Source organism: Gobio gobio, assembly GCF_949357685.1.
Source record: "Gobio gobio genome assembly, chromosome: 11".
In the NCBI taxonomy this organism is placed as follows: Eukaryota; Metazoa; Chordata; class Actinopteri; order Cypriniformes; family Gobionidae; genus Gobio; species Gobio gobio.
Window position 1 is genome coordinate 33,744,696 of NC_137104.1, and position 12,296 is coordinate 33,756,991.

Here is a 12,296-nt window from a genome sequence, read left to right on the forward strand (position 1 = left end):
TATTTATTATAAATGTTATATCACTGTCTTCGATCAAATTTATACTATCCATTTATGGTGTTTTTTTATTTTGGGGGTATTTTTGAATTTATTTACCTCTAAAAGTACCAAATTTTCTATGTAAATTATGTTTATTTTTATGTTATATTTAATATTTCTTTAACTACATTAAAAATATCATTCCACTAAGTTCCGAGAGTTAAAACCTAAAGATGAAGTGTCTTTGCTGGCATCTGGTGTCTTATATTGGTATTAAATTAAGAAAAAAAGCAATAATATCAATAGCCACTAGATGGCTATAGTACTCAATGGCTGCATATAGGCTGAACTCTATGAACCACTGTATAAAATGAATTTGACCTCTTAAGTTTTTGACTATCACAAGTTAAATAAATATCAGGGCAGTAATTTAAAAATATATATATCCGTGTTAGGTGAGACTACACAAAGATGCCAAAATATGCTTAGATAAATATGACCATGCAATAGGGAAAAGACAAAGTAGTAGATAATTTATCATTTATTTCAAACAAAAAACATCACATTTCAATAACTAATTGGTACCAAACGGGTAAGAATATACATAACAATAACTAAATAAGTGTTAGCTAAGAATAAACAGGTAAGAACAAACAGGTAAGAACAAACAATAATAGTTATTTACATTATTTACATGCACTTGTGGCAGCAGGTAATTGTAACCGAATGTTCTTTGCAGATATATTCTCTGCATTTTCCATATACAGTGCTGTTTTTTTTTCCTGTTGGAAGTACAGACATGGCACCTTTTTCTCCTTGTTGGGAGAGTTGCTGTGGATGTGCCAGGGATGTTTTCTGAGGAGGGTTGTCTGATCTGATTCAGCATCCTCAGAGAGGCTGCTCCACGGGGAACGCCCTTCCGTCGCTCAATCTGTGGAGACACCAGAGCCTTCCCAAGCTCTTCCAGAAAGATCCGCCTTCTGAAGGTCTTTCCTGCATTCCAGGCAGGATTGATTTTTGACCACAGGACGAAGGCGTTCAGGGCTGACACATCCAGCATATTGGAAAAAACAACCATGGGCCAACGGTTGGATTTTCGGTTACAAGTGTAAGCAGCGACCATCTTGAATAATAAAAAAGAAAAATAATAAAAATCAAACACTATACTGACAAAAGTACATTTACATTTATTCACTTAGCAATTCATACATTTGTTACAAATTATAAACCACAAGCAATTTTTAATAGGAATATTTGTAAACAATGCAAAAAAATTATAATTTGTAAAATAACTTGTCATGGCTATCCACTCCACCTTTGGTCTGGTTGTTTGGTCCAGGATTACATCTGGCTTCCTTTCTTCACCTGTGCTGACTGTGGCTTCCTTGTGAACTGTGCTCATCAAGAGCACATTTTTGTTTTTTTTGGGACAGTAAGACACAAGTGTGTGTGTACTGGTAAACGCAAACACTGAAGAGAATTTCTCTCTGCCCCTTGTCTTCACCAGTGCAGATGGGAGCTCAGGCTTGTTCTTCCTCACCGTTCCCAACATGCCCAGTTTTCTCTTCAGGAGCTCCTGGCCAAGGGCATACGATGTGAAGTAATTGTCACACGTGATGGTGTGCCCTTGGAGACCCGCGGACATGTCGAGGACAACAAGCATTGCCAGGTTTTTTTCTTGCTGCCCATTAGCTGGCTTGCCAGTATAGATTTACATATTATATGCATAACTGGTCTTTGCATCACAGGCTGCCCAGATTTTGATACTATATCTGGCTGGTTTGCTTGGCATGTACTGCTTGAAGCTACAGCGTCCTCTGAAAGGTACCAGGCATTCATCTACTGTAACTTCTTGGCCTGGGTTGTACATTTTAGGCAGATTTTCGACCCATTTGTCCCAGATATTTCGTATCGCAGCCAGTTTGTAGAATTAGCTTACTCAAATATTTGAAGTTAAGAGCAATTAAAATGTATGAGTACATATCTGCAAGTTCTGCTTACTTAAACTTTAAATTTCTTAACTTAAATAATTTGATGTAACTGTTTTGCCAACTTTTTTCGAGGATATAGTGGAACAAATAACATTTTTAACAAATGTATTAATATAGGCTAATTTCTAAACATACTATTGTTTATTTAAATAATTTTTGCTCTTATTACATTAACTCATTTGAATTTATACAACTAACAAATACCCCAAGCAAGTTCCTAACACAAGGGCATTGTTGATTCTGTTTATTTAACCCTCAACATTATTCAGCTCAAACATATCATCACCTCATTCCAAAGAGTGCATGCATATTTCATTAAAAATAACATAAGTAAGAGTGTTGAGAATTTAATGTGTTTTACATTGCATGTAAATGTTAATAAAATCATCATCACTGCATCAAGTAAAGTTGTAAAGTAATGTAAAGTTAAATAACAATAAAAGTTAAAGAAAGTTATGAAATCTATGCATTCTAGATTACATTTATATCGATTCTGGATTAGTTATTGTGAACACAATGTGGTACAGACAAGGAGGTGTTACATCTACAGCATGAAACTGCTCCAGATGGAGGTCAATAGGGCAGTGCTGAGAGCCCCAGCCATGGACAGCTGGACAGCACTTGCTCCATTGCACAGATCTGTGGTACAGCAGAATTTGGTCACCGAGTATCCAGCACCCAAGATGGTTCCACTGGTGTTGTTGCAATCAGATGTGCAGCCACTCGTGGAGAGGCTCAGAAAATCAGTCACATTGAATTCTGTAAAGTAATATACCATAGAGAACACCAAAAGCAACATGTCAGGATTTGACTTTTGTTTTCATGTAAATTATTATTAGTTTTATTATTATTTAGACTACTGCTACTAAAAACAATCAACCAAAGAATTCTACTTTAACTTCCAACAATGTGTTACATATTTAAAAGTCCTGGCTTATGTAAAATAGTTGAACATGTGCCTTTGTTTGGAATAAATTAGTTAAATTTTTTTTTAATAAATCTGACAAAATCTGCTTTTGCCTCTTTAATGGTACAAATGATTACAATTAAAATTGATAAACATATATATTTGTGTATCTTTTTACAGGCAGGGTTAATCTGTCTTTATAATTATCTTTATAATTATCAAAACAATACAATTCTATGGAATGTGCAGCCAGTTTTTGCAAATATAATGAAACGTTAAAGCTGACATATAAGGGCATTTGAAGTGTTAGCTATATGAAAAAGTATTACATTTTTACTACAGTACTAATATAAAGGAATAGAGGTTTAGGGTTGGGGTTTAGCAAATATGCTCAACTTCATATAAAAAGGAAGAATTGTGCGCACATCCAATGAAACTTTTACAGGTGCCAGATTCAATAAAGAATAAATCAAAGTAAACAAAAATCTGCACACTGCTAATACTGCTCCCAAAGATTTATTAAAACATGCAACGTTTCAACCCAAAAGGGTCTTCGTCAGGCCTGACGATGCAACATTTAAACCCAAAAGGGTCTTCGCTCTCTCTCTCTCTCTCTCTCTCTCTCTCTCTCTCTCTCTCTCTCTCTCTCTCTCTCTCTCTCTCTCTCTCTCTCTCTCTCTCTCTCTGTGTGTGTGTTCGGGTGTGTGGGTGTATCTTGTCTTACCTGCTTTTGCAGTGAAGCAGTTGGTGATGGAGGCAGTGCAATCCACTTTGGAATTTAAAAAACATTTGCCTAGAACGCCCACTTTACACGAATTGCAGGTCAGGGCTTCAGCTGAAGAAACACAGATAGAGAATATGAAATGAAATGAACATTCTTATAAACATTTGGACATGTCTAACCATGTCATGTTGAACAAATGGACAAGTAGATAACCCATAGACTGTAAAAAATAGACTTATTCCATAGACTTTTTCTAGTCAACTTGTAGTCGTTAAGTTAAGCCATTAGTCGACTAATCACACATTTATTAATTTAATTATTAAATATATACTGAGGAGAATACTAAACCATAATGAGCCTTTAATTGGCTGTAGGCTATAGGCTAGTTTATTCTGCATTCAAGCACATGCATAAAGCTTGCGGCAAAACACTGGCAAAAGTCATGATTATGAATGTGTCAGGAAAAAATATCAAGGAGATATTTTAATTATTTATTAATAAACAATTTTTTTCTGAGGCACACCTTAAGAAAAATGAGCTTTTAATTAATCGCATAGTGTATGATTGCAGAACAAATATATATGTTTGTACTGAACATTGTAACAGATTTTGTGTGAAAATAAATCATAAAAGTCATTTATTTTGTTTACAAATCTTATAAAATTTGGTGGCGAGGGGGGCTTTTTATCCCACACATGGGGTAAAAGGCTCACCAGCATGGGGCAAAAGGCACACATATTGATACAAATACTTTAGCTAAAATAATATGTTTTTAATAATGTACAAGTTAATACTTGTTCAAAACAATCACTTTAGCAAAGTTTGAACTATTTTCTGTTTATTTTGATAAATAAAATAATTCATTTTGGTTCAACAAATATGCTGTCATTAAAATTATTATTATTTAAGTTTCTGAAAGCATTGAAGAAGATCCCATAATAATTTAATATAGATTTACAGTAGTAACAATAAATTATCTTTTATTACATTATATGATTCATATATTTTTAAATATGATGGTTTCATTATAAATATGGTGATTATCTCCAAGATATCTAACTTAATATTTGATTTTTACAATCTGAAGCTAACCATGTTATGTCAAACAACTGGAAAAGTCAGCTAACTATTTATTGTCATGTTAAATATGGTGCATTTTACCCCAACAGCAGGGGTGCCTTTTACTCCAAATACCATAGCCTACTTTTACATATTCTTAGGCTACATTATTGAAAAAACGGATGTTTTGGAAAGTGCTGCAAAGGGGCCTTTTTTTGGAGGACCAAATTACTCAAAATGAAATAATTAAATAAATAATGAATTCAATAAAACAACAATTAAATGTACCAGTTTATTCTGAAATAATTAAATAATTAATTAAATAATTAATACATTTCATAATTAACTAATTCATTAAATTCTTTATTGATTAAATAATTAAATAAATAAATGTATCTATTTACATTTACATTATAAATTACATGAAAACACAACATTTATTGTTTAATATATTTCACAATTACCTCTTCCACACACACACCAAAAAATGTTTTTTTCATTATTAAATGTGCTTTTTCAAAAAGCCGTTTTTATATGCTGCATTTACGAATGACGCCTATTTGATGAATCATGCATTTCCAAAGCACGATTTTCCCAGCCTCAACTCGTTTCACTTGAGAATGCCATTGACGGCCTTTTCAGATTAAACATCAAACATTTTAAAAAGTTAAACATTTTAAATACTTACACAACAGTCTCTGTGCTCACAGCGTCACATACATTACTATTTTAATGATTTATGAAAGATGAATCACTGTCTGGCCATCTGTTATTTTGGTATGGAGATAAAGGTTATGATGAAACTTTTTTTTTTTTTTTTAGGATTACACCACATTATGCGTGTGTATTAGCACCGTTTGTTGTTTTTCTTGTGGTATGAGAGTGTTTGGACCCAAAAATGACAGTATTTTAAGTTGTTTCCATTGTTGTCAAGAAAAAATGCAAGTGAAATAGCGCACATTTATCTAGGTTAACGTTAGAGCGAGCAGCCAACGTTGCTTTACTTAAATGTTTTTAATAGTCCATATTCAGCAATTGAGTTTAAATACATTAATTGACCAATTTAATATAAATTAAAATATAAATACAAATTTGTTTTTCAAATTGTTGATCTGATGGATTGCTTAATTCCCCCTACCTGCATCTAATTAAAAAAGTTCTTATCATAATTACCAATTTTTATTCAGACTTACTTAGAGTGAAGAATCCAATCACAGCAATAACTCCAAGCACAATTCTGTTCATCATGTTGATGATGTAAAAAGCAGAGAGCAAACTGAATTCTAAAAGGAGGGAAGATCTTCAGATGATTCTTCTGAGGTGAACGGGTCTTTGGACAGCAGCAGACTAGATGGCTTGTTTGAATACGTCTAGATATATGGTCCTGCTTAAGAGGGTGGAGTTTTTTGAAAGAGGGGAGAGCAATGAATATGTGCAGGTGTAAATAAGCATTTGAATGTGAAGAATGCACAGATCAATCTGGTTTGGGGAGTTGAGAGATACCTGATTATTGACACACACACACACACACACACACACACACACACACACACACACACACACACACACACACACACACACACACACACACACACACACACACACACACACACACACACACACACACACACACACACACACACATGTTTGGTTTTCATCTTTTATGGGGACTTTCCATAGGCGTAATGGTTTTTATACCGTACATACCGTATATTATATCCCCCTACACTGCCCCTGCCCCTAAACCTAACCCTCACAGGAGACATTCTGCAATTTTACATTTTCAAAAAACATCACTTAGTCTGATTTATAAGATGTTTTCCTCATGGGGACCTAAAAATGTCCCCACAAGGATGAGGATTTCGGATATTGCTATCTTTGTGGGGACATTTTGTCCCCATAACGTGATGATTACCAGTCCACACACACACACACACACACACACACACACACACACACACACACACACACACACACACACACACACACACACACACACACACACACACACACACACACACACACACACACACACACACACACACACACACACACACACACACACACACATTTTATGGGGACTTTCCATAGACTCCATTAGACACACACTTTTCCGTTCCATAATGATTTTTATACAGTACAAACTGTATATTTTATTCCCTAAATCTAACCCTACCCATAAACACAACCCTCACAGAAAACAGTCTGCATTTTTACTTTTTCAACAAAACATAATTTAGGATGATTTATAAGCTGTTTTCCTAATGGGGACTGTAAAAAAAGTTCCCATCAAGCCAAACATTTCTGGTAATCCCTGTGGGGACATTTTAGTGCTAAGATAAAATGTTTTGTGTGGTCAATATATAAATTAAATCTAATTTGTTAGCCTATTATTTTTGTGTCATGCATGCTGGTTGCAGCAAATAGAGTAGAGGCATTTTACAGTTTTTTTTATTCGCTTTGGTACTATTTTCACAAGAAAGGTGTACATTTTCAAAACTCTTAGCACTAATATCACAACATTTCATCAAAAGTGCACTTTTTTCAAAGATTTCAGCATGTATATATATATATATATATATATATATATATATATATATATATATATATATATATATATATATATATATATATATATATTTATATGAATTCATGAAAATACATACAATAATTGTACACAATACATATACTGAGAAATAACACAAAAAACAACATTATAGACAAACAATTATATAATGGGAGATGAAGGAAAGAGAAAAAAACAAAACAAAACAAAAACAAACAAACAAACAAAAAGGTAGTGAAAAGAAAGATCTTGTAATTAGAATATGTCTTCAGTGAGTAGTTAGATGTTATTTTAAAGGGTTTTAAGTAATTTATCAATTTTACCCCCCCCCTCCCCTCCCCCCTCATTCCTCTCTCACTTCTCATCCCTCACACAGCAACAATATCGATGTTAATATGATTATCTCATTTTATATTGTATGTCTATCCACGCACATCCCCAGGGGTAGAACAGCACGCCTTCGGAGGCAGTCCCCGCCAGGGGCCCCCACTCACCAAACCCCCGCTTTCACCAAACCCCCGCACCCATTATTGCTTCTAGGTTTTTTTTGTTTGTTCTTACTTCTCACCTTCCCCTCCCTCCTCCCTCTCTCTCTCCCCCCTCCACTCCTCCTCCCTCCTTTAGTGTTTTTGTTTTGTTTATTTACTTTATTGCATGTGTTCCTTACCTCACAGTCCTACAGCTATCCCTACACATCCCATCGTCGACCTGTGGTGGCGATTAGATGTGATGATGCCTCTGACTTTGTGGGGTAGATGGTATAGAACTTGTGTTCTTTTATGTAGGACTCATTTCTTTAGGGGAGGGAAGAAAAAAAAAACATGCACAAACATCCATACAAGGCCCAGGTCAGGAAGCAGACAAACTGGCTAAACCGACCGTCTGCTAGCTGTCTCACGTCACCGGAGTCAGATAAACCCCAGCACATAGAGACTCTTTCACCTAGATATTATCACATAGAGACTGTGTTTGTTCCCCAAATTAGTAAATACAAAAAAACATCAAAACCATTCAACAGTAAAAATGTAATTGATGTCCAACAAATAAACAACAGATATAATACAGATAAACAATTGATAAAGCTCGGGTTGCTGAATATTCGATCCCTTTCCCTAAAAGCGCTTATTGCTAATGATATCTTTACAGATAATAATCTAGATGTGCTGTGTTTGACAGAAACCTGGCTAAAACCTGACGACTACATTACTTTAAATGAGTCCACCCCCCAAAATTATTGTTATAAACACGAGCCGTGTCTGAAAGGCAAAGGGGGAGGGGTTGCTGTAATTTATAATAATATCTTCAGTATTACTCAGAAGTCTAGTTTCAAATATAATTCCTTCAAAGTTTTGGTGCTTTATGTAACGTTTTGTAGTGTAAATGATAAATCCTGTTTAACATTTGTGTTAGCTACTGTATACAGGCCACCAGGGCACAATACAGACTTTATCAAAGAATTTGCTGATTTTCTATCAGAGTTAGTACTGGCGAAGATAAATTACTAATTGTTGGTGATTTTAATATCCATGTAGACAACAAAAAAGACACATTGGTATTAGCATTTAAAGACATTCTAAACTCTATTGGAGTTAGGCAACACGTGTCAGGACCCACTCATCGCCATAATCATACTTTAGACCTAATATTGTCACATGGAATAAATGTTGATACCGTTGAAATTCTGCAGCAGAGCGATGACATCTCAGATCATTACCTAGTATCATGTATACTTAATTTAGCTAAGGCTGCAAAGCCGCCTCTCATTTAAAAAATGGCAGGACAATAACTGCCGCCACTTGAGATTGCTTTTTAAAAAATCTTCCTCATCAGTATCATCTCCGCAACATCCCAGATAGCTTAGAAAAACTCGATGTTGCAACAGAAACTACTGACTCTCTCTTTTCCAGTACTTTAGACACAGTTTCTCCCCTGCGCTTAAAGAAGATTAAAGAAAATAGTCCAATGCCGTGGTACAACGAGCACACTCGGGCCCTTAAAACAGCAGCCAGAAAAATGGAGTGCAGTTGGAAGAAAACAAAACTAGAGGTCTTTCGTAATTTGTGGAAAGAGCGCATGATCGCATACAGAAAGGCCGTAAAAGTTGCTAGATCTGTTTATTTCTCGACTCTCTTAGAAGAAAACACAACCCTAGGTATTTGTTCGATACAGTGGCTAAATTAACCAAAAATAAAGCTTCAACTTCTGATATTTGTAAACAGCACAGCAGTAATGACTTTATGAACTTCTTTACACGTAAGATTGATAATATTAGGAAGAAAATTTTAACCATGCAGGCATCTACTACAGTATCACAGTATCAAAAATTACACTCATTCACTGCTATAGGAGAAGAAGAATTGGCTAAACTTGTTAAATCATCAAAATCAAATGTATGCTCGACCCTGTACCGACTAGGCTATTAAAAGAGATGCTACCAGAGGTAATATATCCTCTTCTTAATATCATTAATTCATCTATGTCATTAGGATATGCACCGAAAACTTTTAAGTTGGCTATTATTAAACCACTTATTAAAAAAACGCAACTTGATCCTACAGAATTAGTAAATTACAGGCCAATCTCAAATCTACCCTTTCTGTCAAAAATACTTGAAAAGGCAGTGTCTTCACAATTATGTTCCTTTTTTTAGAAAGAAATGGTATCTGTGAGGATTTCCAGTCAGGATTTAGACCGAATCATAGTACTGAGACTGCTCTCATCAGAGTTACAAATGATTTACTCTTATCATCCGATCGTGGCTGTATCTCTCTATTAGTGTTACTCAATCTTAGCGCTGCATTCGATACTATCAACCACAACATTCTTTTGAATAGACTCGAAAATTATGTAGGCATTAGTGGAATTGCATTGGCATGGTTTAAATCATACCTATCTGACCGTTATCAGTTTGTAACAGTAAATGAAGAGATGTCACACCGATCACAAGTACAGTATGGAGTACCGCAGGGCTCAGTGCTAGGACCGTTGCTTTTCACCCTGTACATGCTGCCACTAGGAGATATCATTAGGAAGCATGGCATTAGTTTTCATTGTTATGCTGACGATACTCAGCTCTATATTTCTTCACGCCCTGAAGAAACTTACCAATTCACAAGATTAACGGAATGCATAGCTGATATAAAAAATTGGATGACTAGTCATTTCCTGCGACTCAATTCAGAAAAAAAAATAATAATTAATTATTGGACAAAAAAGCTCCACAAGTAGTAACCTAGAATACTGTCTAACACTTGTTGGCTGCTCTGTCAAGTCCTCGTCGTCAGTGAGGAACCTGGGTGTGCTCTTTGATACCAATCTTTCATTTGAAAGCCACGTTTCTAGCATCTGTAAAATTGCATTCTACCATCTTAAAAATATATCTAAATTACGGCACATGCTCTCAATGCAACATGCTGAGCAGTTAGTTCATGCGTTCATGACCTCAAGGCTAGATTATTGTAATGCTCTACTGGGTGGTTGCCCTGCTTGCTTAATAAACAAACTCCAGCTGGTCCAAAACGCAGCAGCTCGAGTTCTTACTAGAACCAGGAAGTATGACCATATTAGCCCGGTTCTGTAAACACTGCACTGGCTCCCTATTAAACATTGCATACATTTTAAAATCTTGCTTATTACTTACAAAGCACTAAATGGTTTAGCTCACCAGTACTTGAGCGAGCTCTTAACACATTATACTCCATCACGTCTACTGCGGTCTCAAAATTCTGGCCAGTTAGTATTACACAGAATATCGAAATTAATATGCTAGTCTTCCTAGCATTGTTCGGGAAGCAGACACACTCTGTCAGTTTAAATCTAGACTAAAAACACATCTCTTTACTATGGGATACACATAAAACACTTTTTCAATTAAATGATTGTTAGGCTGCATTAACTATGTCAGCCGGAACCGGGAACACTTCCCATAACACCTGATGTCCTCGTTATATCGTCAAAAGAATGGCATCTACGCTAATGTTAGTCTCTCTGTTTTATCCCAAGGTCTACTGCAGTCAGCCGGATCCGGGCCGTATCCAGACCAGATGGTGGACCTGCACCCAGACAAGACAAACGCATGACCCTGAAGTGTCTGCAGAGACCGTGTCAATTAGACTCCCCCTGAAATTGCCTCATCGACACGGCATCCTCAATAAACCCGTCTCCGGCGTGATGACTCCGATTGTTTGAATATTCCGATGTATTATGACCTCTGACCTGTAAAGTTGTCAGAATAATAATCATACGCTGTTTGTTAATTGGCCAGAGGAGAACTGGCACCCCGACTGAGCCTGGTTTCTCCCAAGGTTTATTTTTCTCCATTAGGTCACCTGATGGGGTTTTGGTTTCCTTGCCGCTGTCGCCTCTGGCTTGGCTTGCTCAGTTGGGGACACTACATTTTTCAACTAAATATCCAAATAAATCTAATTATTAAACTAAATTAAGCATATAAACTAAAGTACTGATCTAATTACTGATCTAAAGCCCACATTGTCACTGTATGATAATTGAAATGAACTGATGACATCACTGTTTTCTCCAGAACGGCTATACGGCTGAATAAAATTCTGTTGCATAAAGGAGCACACAAAACGCTGCTGGGAATAACAGCCAACTTAACTATGTTTACATAGTTTTAGGTAACGTTTAAGATTACAGCCCGGAAAGTACTAAGTAAGTAAAGCGAATTTACAGCGTAACTTTTGGTAATTACTATAAATTAGGTATAAGGGAACAATATGTAATATTTGGGAATAAAGTAACTATCAGGAAAATTAACAAATCATTTATACTGTAAGTATTTTTGAATTAAGGTGTAATTATCCATGTAGTTAGTATAAATCTGCGCTCTGTAAATTAAAGTGGTGTTTGTTCTCCTCTTGTTTCATCAGGGTATCTGATCAGGGTATCAGGTCAAATTTAAGACTTTTTAAAACCTTTTTAAGACCATTATGAATTAAATTTAAGGCCTATATAAATATATATATATTGTGTCCACGTCCCAATATTATATATTGATTGAATATCCAATATTGACACACGTCCCAAACTTTTTTACACAGGACATAACTG

At 35.5% G+C, this 12,296-nt stretch overlaps 1 protein-coding gene across 1 annotated transcript; it reads right to left on the reverse strand.

Annotated features, from left to right (window-relative positions):
- Nucleotides 1–504: 504 nt before the first annotated feature.
- On the reverse strand, nucleotides 505–6,120 carry lye (lymphocyte antigen-6, epidermis). The gene is made up of 3 exons (XM_079828636.1): nucleotides 5,854–6,120; nucleotides 3,602–3,712; nucleotides 505–2,729 (listed from the first exon to the last, which is right to left on the reverse strand). Exons 1-3 carry the CDS (start codon nucleotides 5,906–5,908, stop codon nucleotides 2,515–2,517), a joined length of 381 nt encoding a protein of 126 aa, XP_079684762.1. The 5' UTR covers nucleotides 5,909–6,120; the 3' UTR covers nucleotides 505–2,514.
- Nucleotides 6,121–12,296: the final 6,176 nt, after the last annotated feature.